The sequence below is a fragment of the Sparus aurata genome, chromosome 13 (assembly GCF_900880675.1).
Source record: "Sparus aurata chromosome 13, fSpaAur1.1, whole genome shotgun sequence".
Lineage (NCBI taxonomy): Eukaryota > Metazoa > Chordata > Actinopteri > Spariformes > Sparidae > Sparus > Sparus aurata.
The window spans coordinates 10,324,471-10,341,167 of record NC_044199.1 but is presented as its reverse complement, the minus strand read 5'-3'; the positions used below and the strand labels follow the sequence as shown (position 1 = coordinate 10,341,167).

Below are 16,697 nucleotides of genomic sequence, written 5' to 3'. Positions count from 1 at the left end.
CTCCTAGACCCCAAAAGTGAAAGGTTGTGTTTTTCAATGTATAATGATAATCACGTTGACTCAAATTCTATGTTTTCTTGACAACCACAAAATAGTGAAGCTGCTCAGAAATAGCTCTTGCTGCAAACAAAGCCATGTATCTGCACAGCCAAAGAAATGCCAGCTAAACTAAGCAGAGCCCTGATTTGTTTTTGAACATTAAGTATAATTGTTCTTCGCACCCTGGCTTGTGAAAGCCAGGAAAACGACAACCCCGGTCCAACACCGTCCACCCCTCATGCTGTGTTCGGCAGCGCTTCACGTGAGCGCACAGCCTCAGTCAGGCGACGGCACGGAGAATTAGGAGTCTTAATTAAGATTTTTTACAAGTCTGCATGTGCTGTTCAGATGCGAGACAACGGGGCTTGAATGGGGCGGGGTGTGGTGGATCCTTAAACAGCTGCCTGCTCTGAAACAAACGCCAAGGTTAACATGAAGATCCACACAATGGAGGAATGTGTGTCGCCTTCAAAGACAGTCTGTAAGGTCATTTGCATGTCAGTAAGAAATTTTCAGTTTGTGCATTTATCTAAATAAAGTGTACATATTTATATTTTAGGCATAAAAGAGCAAAGAGAAGACAATTCCACATTGTGGCTGAAAGACAATACCGTGCATGAGGGGGTAGCGCCCCTTGTGTGGAGATTTGGTGGGTTTCCAATCCTGATATCCAACCCAGGACCATGTAATGGAAGGTGACACTTATTGTATTAGTAGGGGCTAATGAGTGTCTAAAAGCCTGTGTGACTGTGTGCGCCGAGGAATCTCATCGTGTGTGTTGGGTGGTAGGAAGAAAGGACAATATCTCTGCAAGTAGACGAGGCCATAAGGTGCAGAGAGAAAAGAAAAAAAACATCCAGCAGCATCACTGCAGATCTCATGAGGCACGCGAGGCCTCGGAGAGTTTCAATTCTAATAGAGATATAAAGAGGAGAGGATGAGTGTTTGATGCCCTATCCAGATCAGTTTAGGCAGGTACACTTCATTCACACAGTCATAAAACAATAAAACTCTGCTTTCGTCTGAACAAAATGTCAACTTATTGAATCCACAACATTTTTAAGTTTGATAGTGTCAAATCCCAAAGGCTTTGTGTAGTCAAATCACAACATTCATAGGTGTACTTTACCTAAGTAACTCTAAATGGTGTTCATTAAAGCAACGCCAGATCAAATCAAACTCATAATTAACTCTTTCCTTTCATTTCATCTTGTGTTCTACTTGTTGTGAGAGCTGTTATGTGTCTTGTTTAACATTTATTAACCAAATTACATTTATGACAAAAAAATAACATTAAACCAGACAGCAAGAATCACCAGTTTTAGTGGTTCTATGTGTATCTTTACCTTTACATTTTAGTGCATCTTACTAATAGAATACTACAGACTTTAGATCAATTCAAATAGATGCCAAGTCAAGTTTTCTATCATATTTGTTGGCAATAGTTCACCAATTATTTCTTTGTTGGAGTTATCAAGTTATGTCAAACAGAACAATCAGTAATAAGTGTGCATGTGCAGTTAAAGGTGTAGTTCCACTTTCTAACCACAAGGTGGATATCTAACTAAATGAATTGGGCCTCACTGTCAGGTGGAACTGTTGCACTGTTATACCACTTGTTATCGCTGTGGATTTTACTTTATTTACTTATACTTTATACACTTTAATGTTCTGTTACTGTTCCATAATACTAAAAGTGGAAGCAGTTGCTCTTTTTTACTTTTGTAAAGCATCCAAATGATATTATTCACAGTCTTTAAAATAAGTCTCTTAAAGACTGCTTTTGTCTGACTCAGTAAAGATGATTTTTGTTTGTATTCTACTGAGATCTTGGTTTTTTTCCTGGTTCAGCCATGTGAAGCACTTTTTAACTTCATATTAAAACGCTGATTTTTCCATCCAATCAAAGCTCTTTGTTGAACCTGTGACATGTGAAATAGTCCACAGAAGAAACTGTATTCTGTGGGTTATATGTTGTAGGTTTGAAGATAAAAGAGGCCTTAGTCTACAAGTAACACCCCCTCCACTGAACAGCTACAGCACAGCTGTGTAAGTGTTTCAGTGACAGTTGCAGGTGGGATGAGATGTGCGCATGTCTCATGTAGGGGACGTGAACATGGCCTGCCACTCAACACAGGCTCTTAACATGGTCTCCATTATGTGCTGTGACATTTACTGTTTATGTCTGACTGGGTTACAGTGGCAGTAATTCTGTTTACCGTGAGGACAGAGTCAGAATGTGTGTGTGAAATAGAAGCCGTTCCTTTTCACACAGTGTCTCTGCTGTGTCTCCGCCCGTGCTGAACTCAGGCCTATGGGCCTCTCCTCCTGCTATGAAGAGAAAAGGAAAATGCCATTAAAATATTCAAAGAGCAGCTGATGGGACTGAATTTCCATACATCTTTGGTCACATCCTCATCATAACAATAACGTCCAGTCCCGTTGTTGGTGATGCCTGAATGTTCATGACATATCAGACATAGTCAGTAATTATTTTTAAATGCTGAGGGCTCCACATTTCTTGTCTGTCATACCAAGCTATTATATGTTTTACATAATCTGCCAATCACCATTTGTATGTAGTGCCTCATAACCACATTTCTCTTGTTGTTGATGCTAACATTATACCACGTTGTGAACAGAATTTAGAGTAAATATGTTAATTGTCTGTTAACGCTGTAATGCTAATTCAAAAGAGATCATTAAATTCAGCGTTAGGCTATAACAAAACAATGGACAGGTGATGCAGATGCGCCACACCAGATGTCTAATAATGTTAAATACCCGTTGCTTAGACTCTTCTCTCCTTGTATCTCAATTTCTGTTTTAGTCTACGTTTTACAGAGCGTCCAATAGGGGTTGTAGTTGCAATTAGATTATGAGACGATGTCAGCACAGGCCATCATAATGTCTTCTGAACAATGGCAAGTTATTCATATTCGTCACTGAAGCTCCTGCCAAGGATTCCATGCAGGCAGCTCTCATCTCTTCTGTGGGCCAAGGTAGCGATAATTAAAGGCAGCTAATTGTGTTTGGCATTTTTATACATGACTATTAGAATAATAAGATGTCAACAGTTTAATTATCACAGATACAAGTTCTGTCTGCAAGCCAGAGCTCTCAGTGTGTTTCCCTGATTTTTGGCGGTTGGTTCTAATTTTGGTGAGAGATGTTACCCGAGAGTATCTTATTGTGTAGTGTTTTGATGACCTGCTACATCTGTGCTCATGATCAGGTGGTTGAGCTGACAAGCTGGAGTTAGACAGACGGTTAATGCGATCGTTGATTGAACGCAGATATCACAATTAGGGCTGCGACTAATGATTATTTTCATTATTGATTATTCTGCACAGCGTAAATGAAAAAAATCATCATCATCTTCATCATAATTCTCCAAGGTGATGTCTTCAAGTTGTCCGACTGACAGTCCCATCTTTTGCTTTCACAAATTACAAAGAAAAGCAGGAAATCCTTACATTTAAGAAGCTGGAACCAGCAAATGTTTTTGTCATTTTAGCTTTGACAGTTAATTGATTATGGAAATAGTTTGTAATTTCTTGTCTTTTAATAGACTTATTGATTAAATGACTGTGACTGTGAAATGATTGTCTCAACTTATCTCAATTGAACACTAGTATACAAAATACACAATAAATGCATTTATTGCTGATTTAACATCTTTTTAGTTTTTATCATTTTGAAGTACACCTTTAATGCAACACTGTTATCTATTAAGGAAATTAAGTCAAATTTGATGAAAGATATCTAAATGCAGGGTTCATTTTCTGATCACATAAACAAACTGTAATACCACAAAACTGTTTCCTACAGGCAGATGACAGCTGTGTGTGCCTGAGCTCTTTCACTGAAACAGTCCTTTGAAAGTTATACACTGAACACTGGAATTCTTGTCATTGTTCCGACTTTATGAATAGCCTAATTTGTTGCCACACCGCAAATGTGCCACTTCACAAACGCAGCCGATTTCAGGATGCCTTCACCGATGAGTGGCTGTGAAAAAATAATGTCGTCAAACCGGGAGGCTGTCAGCTATAGGCACATGGCCCACTGGAGATATAATGGCATCAAGGACATGGAATGAAAGCGGGCTTTTTAAACAGGCCGGCGCAGGCTTATACTTGGTACACAGGTCAACTTCAGTGCGCTCATCTGAACGTAACTCAGGTTGACACAATTTGACCTCAGCTGATACCCCTCTCTGCTGGCCTTTGTTTTCATCTTCTCTCCTGGGAATTGCATTTAATACTATCCTTAAAGACTCTATAAAATTTTCTACTCTTCTAAGCTCTCATTTCTCAACATTTGCTTTTCTATTATTTCTCAGAACTCCTTGTCCTTTCAGAAATGAGCCTTTGTAGGCCTCTACTGAGACTGGGGGCCTGACAGAATTGTTTCTCTCAGCCTCGCCTTCAAAGGAAAAGCCTCTTTAGAGACTCAAATGAAGAGGCTATTGTTGTTAGCTTAACTTAGATGTTTCAAAATACAAACATTAAAACAAACTGTATCTTATTTAACAAATTAAAGGTGATTGTGCAACACTTGGCTGCGATTGAGTCACTTTTACTGAACTCTTAAGTGTCCGGAAACTTTCCATGAGGCAGGTTAAATGGTAAGCTCCACTCATTGGTCTTTAGAAACAGTGATTCCATAGATTTCACAGTCAAATGAACAGCAAAAGATTAAATGTGTTTAATGCTGCTTGACACAAAGGTAGTATAATCTTTGCTTTCTTACTGTGGCTTTAACCTCTGCATCAAGCGCTGGAGTGGAGTGTCTTAAACAACTGCTTTAAATAAAGCACCATCACCTGCTAGTCACACAGGTGTCCTCTCACTTAGTTTCTCGTCATATTTTTGCTTCATAGTTTATCTAAAAAAGAGGGTGGAGAGTGTTGAGATGTTTGGTTTGAGGGTCAGATCAGGCTGTTTTTTTTGTTAAATGGACTGACAAATGAGAAATTAGTTGTTTTATTTAGTTTATGTCGAATGTAAGGTTATCTTTTTTTGCCCTTTAAATGGATACCACCACTCTTTTATTGGCCATATGTAAGCATTTTTTCCGTGACATGAAAAAAGAGACCTTCCCTGTCCCTCTCAGTTGCCCGTATGAGCCTGTTTTATGCTGCTGGATTGTGGATTTCTTGGTGCAGGACTCGGGTCAGATTTCTGTGACAGGATGTTACTTTACTTGTTACTTCAAGGAAAAAACTTGTATGGCTTGATTTCAAATTCCCAACCCAGAAAACAAGAAATTAACTCATCACAATGAGAAAGAAGAAGCTGTGTTTTCTCAAGATATCAAAATAATTTGTGACATCCAGATAATAAATGATGGCATTTAGATACATAATTGCAATCTCGACTTAAATTCTACAAGCCTCTTGCAAATTTTTCTAAACCTTGGCGTGGGACTGGTGCTAATTACGTGCCCTGCTTTTGAGTTGGACTTACAGCATCATAATGTAATTGTTCCATGTATCAATTCCAAGTGGTCTGGACTTATTTAGACTGTGAAATTGTCCGTAAGCTTTTCATTTGGTCATCAAAGCAACTTTAAGACGAACATCCACTATTTGCACGACTGAGTTTTTGTATGCAGCCTAAAACAACAATCAAGCTACCCAGTGGCCTTGCAGCGCTTTCCATGTTGTCGGACAAAAAGTTCACATTTATGAAAACCCATTTAAATTCTTTTAGAAAGATTTGAAGAAAAAGACCTTCATCATTTAGAGCTAGCAGGTGGATGGTTGTGCACGGCTGACTGATCAGAAAGAAAAAGATGCCCGAACGAGCATTTAAGATGGGAAAGGCGATTTCCTAATTAGTGTTTGGATTCTGCTTCCTCATGCAACATCCTGCATTGTTCCAACAAACCAACAAAACAGCTGAGTTAAGCAACAAAGCCGTCTGTATCTTTTCAGAGGAAACGGTTCTTTTTGGGGGGCCAGTGCAGCCTGTGTTTATTTTCTAGCAGTGAATGGGGGTGAGGTGTGAAGCTATGAATACTCTGAGGTCAACCTGCCATGATGCTGTAAATACCAACAGGGCCAGTTGGTAATGAGTGAGGCCACGGCCCCACTCTCTATTCAACCATTTAACCAAAGAAAGTGAACAGGGAGCAGTGTTTCCTGAACAAAGATACACAGATACAGAGATACATTTGCAACAGACAAAATAAGAGAATAATTGCCATTGATCTCAGATTAATCTTGTGTGTTGCTTCAGCTGCTGGCATTTTGTGGGATATAAAGAAAAGTTGACCAGAGAAACTAAAGAGAAGGTGACCATGACAAGCAAACCAATTGATCCCGTCAACAATAAACATTTAAATTGTTCACAACCACTGAGGATTCATTACAACTGATGTGGTACATGCCCTATAATCACTTCTGTTGTTATAGTTTGTGATGTGAAACGTGTCGCATTCAAAAATACTACATTTTTGATTTTTTTTATGCTGTGTAAGGACACGAGATGAAGAATTTACGCACAGTTATTTCTGTGGGCCTCGAGGATTTGTGCCCTTCAAATTCACTTCATAGCTACTATAGCAGGTAAAGATCCAATAGTGTAAATAGTCATCAAACACTGTCATCACCAGATCTTTGTTTACAAGTTTGCTTACCATGTACAACAACACTGACGAAAAACAAACATAAGGGCCATTGTGTGCTTGCAAAGGACTGAACAAAGCATTGATCAAATCCCTCAAATGTTATTAGTGCAGCATCTTTCACACAGGTTATATCAACTCAATGTGCTTTACAATCTGATAATAAGACAGTACAAATAGCTCCACCAAGGCCCAACAGTCCCCCTTAATTTGATCAAGACTAATCCAAAATCAAACTTTATAGCCCTGCATCACTCAAAATATCAAATCACCCACAGCTGCCTAACCGTAATTTTAAGATCACCAGGTCTTGTATCCACATCATATTGTGCTCACTCATAGATATCAGCCACCTACTGTAAATACACCAGTTTTTTTTCCATCAAGATCCATGCATTATTCCCTAAGAAAGTTACGTAAACGTTGGGAAACTCACTATCTCGTAATATTAAAGAAAGTGAGAAAAGTTCCTAGATCTGTTACTTGATTGCATGTTTAAAAGTTAATGGGATCTATTCTGGGCCAAGTACTATCCTTTATCCAAGTTTTGTGTAAATCTGTTCAGTAGTTTTTTGTGTAATCCTGCTGACAAACCAACAACCACATGGACACAGGAGAAAAAAAAGAGAAAAGAACAGAGTATGAGAGAGTATGAGAGAATGGTCCAAAGTGAGAGAAATGAGGGCATGATTTTCTCTCGCATTGTTTTTCTTATTTTATTTAAGACAACATTCTTGGGTATGACTGAAGACAGTGAATCACTGTGTTATTCTGACTACAGTGGGAACCAGGGCCAAGAAGAAACAGTCCCGGGCGGAGCCGCAATGAAGGAGCTCTGAGGTTTTCAGTTTGATGTGAGAAACCACGGGCAGCATGTGGAGATCTGCAGGGCTGATGTTAAATGAAGTGTGAGGATCATTGTGAACAAATACCTTCATATGGTAATGACGCATTAGTCTTGGTTTGATCTGGATTAAAAAAGCAGCTATAGGTATTTAGCTACAGGTATGCTTCATTACCAGGTATTTAAAGTCAGTTGGTCATGTTCCAGCTGAACCTCTCAGAGATGGTCATGCAGACAACAGGATTTAACCAGGAGGACATGCAGCTTAGTCTTGTCAAGGCTGAGCTTAACGTAGCAAGTTCAAAGCAGAGATTTCCACCACAGTGTGTCAATAAAACCAGACATGTGAATGACCAAAAGCTCATTCTGAGAAAGTTGGCCAGAGTGTATCTTTTTTGAAAGAAGGCTTGACAGAATTCTGCATAGCTCTAATATAACTCCAAGATTGAAACGCAGTCCGAAATGTCGCATATCATTGAGTTTTAAGGCTGATAGTAGCAGGCCGACAGCTCATTCCGTCAGAAACCAGGTTTAGTAACTGCAATTGCACTATTTGCCCATAGGATGTCACTATATAGATGATTATGTTAACAGATCTCTTGGCATACAGTATCTATGTCTGGCAAGTTAATGTAGGGCTGAAACTTTATAGATTATCCACAATTAAGACAACTAGAGAGAAACTTAATATATATCAGGCAGAAATCATACGTATATGGACGCATTGATATTTACATAAAATATTTACAAAATGCTTTATGACAACCTCCGGTCTTAACTTATACTTAATTTTAAATGATCAAAATTAATTCTACCTCAAAGCAGAATAAGTGCATATCATTCTCTTAGTGACTCTGAGTGTTGTATTCAGCCAAAATATTTCCACACAATAGATCCTCATACATCAAAGACCACTGGTATTAAGATGAGATCATAGTTGGATCCATGACAACCAAAACCACCAGTACATTAAGATACACTTTACTGACAAAATCAAGTACACAACAACATAAAATAGCACTTGACGTAATTGCAATGCTTATTAAAAATTAAAGACCCCATTTTTGATTTAGTAAGAAAACATGACTCAAACCTTCACTGGTGTGAGTGGACAAAGTTGGTTCCACAATTTAACACTGAGGATAGTGTAGATAAAGGATGCTTTCACAATGGGAAGCGATTTTGTTAAATGGCTGATGACAATGTTTGAGGTTTTGTGAAAACACTGGATAATGTGTTGCAGGTTAGGTCAAACATTTTTAGAAAATAATAAATTGCAGGCTGTTATTAGCAAACTGTGTTGATGGACGCAGCCTGCTGGGACTCTTTGCCTTCTGGACTTTCTACTGCAGGACTGGCCTCCCTGCCTCTACATCCACATTTGATGTAATGGAAACTAACTAAACCTGATGCTGTCATAAGAAAAAGATTTTATTCTGTGAACTTTACTTAACCTGGACAACTAGACTAAAATGAAGAAACTGATGGAATATCAGCATAATGTTGTGCTATTGGACTTACTAAAAGATATAATAAAACTGTCAAAAGAGAAAAACAGTAGAGAGCAGCCATCCACCATTGCAGAGTCTAGTCTGCCTGATCTAAAAAGAAGTAACATGCCATCATCTGTTACGTTGTTGTCTTCACAACAGCTGTACTAACATACATTCATATTTCTGCCTCAACATACTCTGGTTTCAGACAAACACAAAAATATAACATACTGTTTTAATAAACTAAACAACATGTTGGTAAGGAATTTCAGACACAGCCAGTGGCTGAGTGTTGGCTACAAATATATGTCGGGGAAGTTGTCGAAGTTTTGTCATCAGCGGAGGGTTCCGCTTCATGTGCACTGGCTGCGGGCATGCTTGTTTAGTTGCAGCTGCAGCGAGGAACTTTGCTTTCAGGCTATCAATTGCGGTACGCTCATCGGCTTTAAGAGATATTTTGTGTTTGATTAGGTGTTTCCTCAGGTCAGAAATGTTGCACTTGTATTTTGTGTCACAAATAATGCAATAATAATGTCGAGTTTTGAAAAACAAAATTGTAAAAATGTGTTGCATACTAAACTGGGCCTATAATAACATGGAGGGCAGCAGTATATGTATGTTTGTATAAAGAAGTTAGCAACAGTTGTAGCAAGGCTTATTTTACGGGTGTTAGCCTTACGTGCAGGATAACTTGCCAATATATTTCAATGATATGTAGTTAGCTGTCCTAAATGTTTTTTTTGTTTTGATACATATATATCTTTGACAATAATATGTTGGATTTTCTGACAGATTTTAACCTTTGAAAAAATAACTTATTATTATTTCATTTACAATGATTTGTCAACTTCCCTCCAGTAACTCTATGGACCTCCTAAGGGTTGCAGAACTCCTGTTGAAGACTCAGGTTACAAGTCATTGTCTCACCCTGATGCACTCTCAGGATTAACACGAATCCGTACTAGGTAGTACCATTGTAGTCCAGTAAATACCCTTAAAAGTACAGAGAAACTCTAAATTTGTGTTAATAGTTAACAGCTTTTCAAAGTGAAAAGATTCGTTGTGCATCTATATGCTGACTAGTTTCTGCTGCCACAGAAGACGAAGCATTGCAATGAATAAACTTAGTCCCTCATGCGTCAGTGAGGATTGTAGATAAACAAGGCTTTCACTTGAAAATAGTTTCATCATGGCAGAGTTGCGTGGAAATCTTAAAATGTTTGTGCTAAAATCTCACCTCCTGTGCTCCTTAGTCACACGGGGATTTTAATGAAAAGATATTGTTTTAGCAGACACTGTAACCTTTAAATACCTATAGCTGTTTTTAATCCAAATAAAATCAAGGCTAATGCTTCATTACTGGGTATTTTTACATAATGATCCTCATGCTGCTGCTGTTAATTTTTTTATTAACGCAATTACCGGGCTCTTAGTGGAAGGGGTCAGAGAGGTCTAATTACCCTGCGTCATGCTGGTAAATAGTTGGAGGTGTCTCTGAGCAGGTGGCCCTGGAGGTAAGAGGGAGACATGGGGCATACCGAGGCGGGCAATTACTGGATGAATTTCACTTTAATAAATGTTGAGCTACATTTGGAAATTCAGATAACAGAGCTTTCTGCCTAATGGGTGCTGCACTGAGGCCACTTGAGCAAGAAAATGATCTGAAAGAGGGTTTAATTAACACAAGCTACATGATCCAGGGAGCGCGTGACAGAATGTTAAAGTGAGGGGGAGAGCACACAGCACAGGGATAATATGAAAATTAGTGAGGAGGAGGGTGAGATGGGGAGGGAAAGGAGGGGGGAGGGGGCGTCGGGGTGCCAACTTTTATTTCACAGGTTGAAAGTCTCGAATTTGCTCCATCTGTCGCACATCGCCACAGATGCAGGACTCACAAACATCAAAGACATCCGTATGCGTAGAGAGAAGACACAAGTAGAACCAGAATGAATTTTGGTTTGATAAAATTAAACTTCATATTTATATTACATCTTCTATTTGATTTGATAATTAAGTTAAACCAAGTCGTAGTCTGATACATCCCTTTGGTCCCCACTGGAGCCACTTTCAGCTAACTTGCAAAATTACTGTTAAACTTAATTTTTCAGTCAGATTTGATGTTCTTGTTAGCCTTATCAACTCCGTGGACACCTGTAGATAAACTCATTTAACGTTTTTTAATATCAGTCAAAGTAATATTTACGTCAGCTAACAACTTGTTCAGTCGTGGTGAACAGTTTTTGTGGCCATTTCATGGAGGGTTCACCTTCGTAAGTGTGCCCACAATGAAAAGTACAAAGTCCCCAGCAATGTGTGACACATTAAACATTTTACTATGAAATTAAATAAACAAAATGTAACTTACTATAGAGAGATGATTTATTGTACAATCGCATCCTCAACTCATCAAAAAGTGCTATTTTTGGTTGATTGGACGCCAACCAAGATGTTCAGTATTTGAAGCCCTGAGGGTGAGACTTGATAATTACATAACATTTTGTTGCCTTAAACTATTAAAACTGTCTTATGAATGTTTTCAGCCAAAGTTACCTGAATTCTTGGCTGTGAATCCCAGTTGGGGGATGGACCCTATTCTTTCCAAAAAATGACTCCAATACTTAAATTTGTATATATACTGATACCGATAATGGAGCTTTTTTTTCTTGATGATTATTATTATGACGATTATTATTATTGATGTTATGTGCAACATTATATGAGGCAGTAGTAAACCACAAAGGGCTTCTTATTAAAAGGGCAAAATGCATTAACTATGAAGTACTCCAAAGTAAATTAGAAAATTGATACAGCAAGTCCTTTATTGCTTTGAAAAGCTTGAACAAATCAAGTGCACAGCAATCTAGAATCACCTACTCGTAAGTAGATGTTTATATATTAGTTAAAATGAAAGAAGAGATCATTTTCAGAGACTGCAATTAAAAATGTACAATCAATCAGTCAGATTATGGGACCTGGATAGGTACCTGGTTCAGTGACGTCAATCTGATATCTAATAAGTGAATTAGTATAGGAATCTGATGCTGATACTGGATTGAATCGATCCTTACTCTCATAAAGATATTCATTCACTCTTTTGGTGTTTTGATGATGATGAGGATGAGGAGGATGATGATAATGATGATGGAGAGCACTAACTAACACATTAGGCTAAAACCTTCCACATGTGTTAAAGGATCAATTCACCCGGAAGTTCATATTTACTCATTTCTACTTAACCCCATGCTGTTGGAAAGTTGGGTGAAGTTTTACAGTCCGAATAACATGTCTGAGCTTCACAGCAAAACAGCATTGCAGAATTCTCCCAAATAGTTGAAGTAGATGGGGACTTGTTTTGAAATGTTAAAAAAACAACTGAAAAAAAAAAACATAAAATGGCTCCATACAGCTTGTGCAACATTATCCAAGTCTCGGGAAGCTCAGAGATCCAAAATGTATTTGAAAAGATGTTATTTATGCCAAAATCATCACTGTAGCAGTTAAGCTAAAAGCGTAAGAATGCACCCTGTCTGAAGTGGGTGGGCAAGCTTGACCTTGTTGAGGGTGTAAATAATGTCTTTTCAAATGCATTTGGGGTCTTTGGGGTTTGCAGAGACTTGGATTACACTTTACGAACTGCATGGAGCCATTTTATTATTTTTTTCAGTAGTTTTTTTTTTATGTTTTAAAACAAGTCCTCATCTGCTTCATATGTTTAGGAGAATGCTGCAACACTGTCTTGCTGTGAAGCTCCAGAAATGTTTTGGGCACTAAAAAACCTGACTTACCACTGGCATGAAGGTGAGAAGATAATGACGGATTTTTAATTTATGTTTTCCTTTAAATTGGATTAAGATCTGGTGATTGTGACTGTTGTAGCATATGAATCACACAATTTGCATACTCGTAATAATGTTTGCTGACCCTTATACTCTGCATGGAAGCACCTGCATTCTCTTCTCATTCATGCAGATTTTCCCTTGCATTTGTCCCCCATCTGTATTTGTATTTATGGTGTCTTTAAAGTTGTGTTATGACATCCGTCACAAACTTTTCTGACTTTTTACCTGCAGTTGAAATGACTGCAACATTTCAAGTGGCATTGCTGGAACCTTATTGTGAAGCACTGAAATTAATCTAGTCGTTTCCAGCTTTCAGATAATGCACAACACTTTTAAGTGGTACCTACTGTTGACCCTGTGGTCTCTGTGCACCCCCTCCCTCCACTCTCAGCTATTTATAGCTGGTGGTTTGACAGATGAGCTGTTGTTTAAACCTGTAAGACTGCATATGTACATGAGCTAGCTTACCATGCAGTGACATAATCACATGTTTGAAAAGTTGCACACAATTCAGTGTTGCACCTGCATTATGTGTCACTGAAAGGACTGTGCTTTGGCCTGTAGCTCCCGTCACTTTTCATGTTTTTAGTGTTTGTTGCACGAGCTGCACTAAAGCTGCTGCGCCGTATAGCTCTGTGTTATGTGCATAGAGGACGTGGGGTTTTGTTTTTGTTTAAACAGTGTATGTGTGGTTTTGTGCATGTAAGGTCCTCATGGTTTTACACACCGCGGTCTCCCTCCACTCTCCACTGGAGCTAAAAGCCCCGAAACAGAACGGTAATTGCCCAATTAGGGCCCTCGCTCTGTGGGCCGCAGAGCACTATGCGCCTCCACATGCTCACAGAGTCAGATAATTGAGCTGAAAGCAAATGAACGGATGGCAGACAAACAAGCTACTAGAAAATAATTACTTGGAGTGTTTCTTTTCAGTACCTGTACAGCGAATTTCATTATTGTCAATAGCCTCTAAAGCTGCTCGAAACGGTGGTATTTGTCATTTTCATAGAGACTTGATAATGACATTAATTTGTCTTAATGGGTTGGTTCTATTGTTAAAAATAGTAAAATGAGCAGAAATTGTCTTTCCTCAGCAGGTAGAGAGGACTTCACCACACTCCCGTCAGGCATGAGGAGATAATTTGGTGTGCTTGTCAAATTTCCAATAATTTGTTATATGGAACATGAGTAATGCTAATACCATTAATGTCCATTTTCCTCTAAATTCATTACTGCCCTTTTTCCCTTTTATGTTTTTAATGCCTCTGCCGTTTTTCTGTGCTTCAAGAGGTTATACCAGGACTGATTAAAAACATGCACATTTAGACTTTTGCCTTATACACACACATACATAAACGCATGCACATCATTTAAAAGAGCTGTAAGATCTATGGCTGTCTATATGGCTGTCATCAGTCCTCCTGCTGAAGCCCCTGAAATATTGTCTGACTTTGTTAGAAATGAGTTACGTTCAAACAATAAACCAGCTTTAAATGACAAAATTGAATTTAAATAATATGTAGAAATCAGCTTGTCAGTTTTATTTAGTGTCACTGTGATTCACCTGAGGATGAATTTTAAAGGATCATCTGTTTCAATTTATGAAATGAAATTTGTGTGTAATGAATAATCACATATACTTGCATATAAATTTTCCTCTTTACCGATATTATTCAAATAGGCCTAATATCATGATGATGTTTATGCTGTTTGTTTATTTGATAATTTTAGTCTGAACTGTATTATTTTTCTCCCCAATAGATATGTTATAATGTTCACAACCTCTTCCCTACAGAGATGAAATAGAGTATTATCTTTGAAGATAAAATATTGAGTCAAACATATGTATTATTAAATAACACTGAATAAAAATTGGCAACCATTTTTAATACATTTTCAAAAAAGTAGGATTTTTTTATATATATATTGGAACCAAAAGATCACTGAAAAAAAGGAATTGGTAGATCAAAGTCAATTATCCAGAAATTCATGGGTATCTAATGTACTTTAAAGTAATACTGTAATAGTTAATTTATCACTTATCTTTATTTAAAACACAATGACAGCAAAGTCTATTTTACGTGAGATATATTTAAAAATAATAAATGGTTAACAATGCGAATTAATGCAATTCATGATTATGAAATTATCTCAGTTATTCCAGTGAATATTGCAGAATAAAGGCAAGAACAGGGAAACAATACGAGAGCTGAACCAAATTTAAATTAAAGAGGAATAAATGAAATGTGTAATTCTTAGTTTCTTTCTAAAATGAGACATAAAATCTTGAAAAATAGAATGCGTAAAATTCCTCATTAATTCTCAACTTTCCTGTGAAAATGATTAAAATACTTCCAAAGTTTAAATTAAACAGCAAAGAGAAGAAGTGTGAGGAGAGAGAGACCGTTGTAGCTGGAGGCAACACAGGCAGCTGCTGGGAGGCGATACTAAATCTGCCTCTGTTGACGGCTCCCTGCCTCTTTGTGACCCCTCCGAAATCACTGTGACAAAACAACTTCAAATATCCTGAACTTGTGTGCACACTTAATGTCTGAAGCGTAGACGGCGAGATGAGTAATTTCTCATCCTTTTTCTTCTACCGCACCCCTGACAGTCAGCAAAGTGTTGTGAGGTGGGAACAAGAGGAGGATGACAGCACAATAAAAACAATACGAGACCGGTGGGCAGGTTAATGCTGCGGGGGTTTTTTCGACATCCATTAAAGTGAAGACTTAGATTCAACATAGCAGTTACAAGGTAAAACCGTGATTGAGCTCCAGTTGATACCAAGATACAATGGAACGTGTAGCAACTTTATTCTAAGAAATGTGATTGAAGAAAATAACATAATGCACAGGAGAGGATTTTCGCCATGTTTGAAACTTTTCAATTCTGGGATAAATCTCATGACCCATGACAATAGAAACTCTGCCATTAGGGAGTCCTAATTATAACATGTTTTTTCTTCCTAATTCATTGTCTAAAACTGAGTATTTAGATACATCTTAATGTGGCAAAAATCCAACAGAAATGATTATCCACATTAAATATCTCTCCCTCCACTAATTATACATGCCTTTACATTTCTAGACAAGGTTAGAAAAATCTTTATAAACCCCTACAATGAATGAAAGGAAAGCTATTAAAACATTACATTTAAAAACTGGTGGTGAACTTACATTTAATTGTTCTTAGATGTTTAGGAGACATGAGACTGCTCAGTGTGGAGGTTTCATGGTTGATAAGTCCCTCTGTGTGATTTAAACAGCCTGCAGAGGGCGCTGGTAAAAATAGAATAACATCCTGATGAAAGTTTGATATTTAAAGTATTGGTGAATGAAAAGTTGTATGTATAGCAAGTATTAAGCTATCTCATCAGAACATTTTTTGATATGTTTTGTGATTGATGTGAAATCAATGTGATGACAAAATGTTGAAATGTCCCTCTATTCAAATGTTTCTTTTTTTTTCATTATCACTTTTTTTTTTTTTTCATTATATTGCCAAACAGATACCTAAAGATCAGTAAACAGGGCTTCTTAACTGCAAAATAATGATAATTAAGAGTAAAAAGTAATGATAGACTTGATTTCACTATTCATTTTTCAAATTAAAATGAATTAATTGCTGTGAGTAATTTTATATAATTAAGTACTTAGAATGTAACTCAAAGAACCCTATACGCTTTCCAATAGAGTCGTAGCCCACAGTCTGGTAATTGGAGAACGTCATCCACGTGGTGAAATAATCAAATGAGAAACACTCAAAAGGCAAATTTTCATCTGTAGGTCAAACTCTTGTGTGAATATACAGCACTTATAACTTACGTATATTATCAGACTGACTGTCTTT

At 37.6% G+C, this 16,697-nt stretch overlaps 1 protein-coding gene across 9 annotated transcripts in view; it reads left to right on the top strand.

Moving 5' to 3' along the window:
• The window catches only part of LOC115593906 (cationic amino acid transporter 2), a 91,081-nt gene that overhangs the window by 6,837 nt on the left and 67,547 nt on the right, over positions 1 to 16,697 (top strand). For 6 of the 9 annotated variants that reach the window (XM_030437603.1, XM_030437601.1, XM_030437602.1 and 3 more), the window contains one exon: positions 12,726 to 12,807. The exons of the other annotated variants lie outside the window; for them this stretch is intronic. In XM_030437603.1, the coding sequence (XP_030293463.1) occupies positions 12,765 to 12,807 (43 nt within the window). In that variant the 5' untranslated portion in view covers positions 12,726 to 12,764. The remainder of the gene's footprint in view (positions 1 to 12,725; positions 12,808 to 16,697) is intronic. 9 annotated transcript variants of the gene reach the window in all.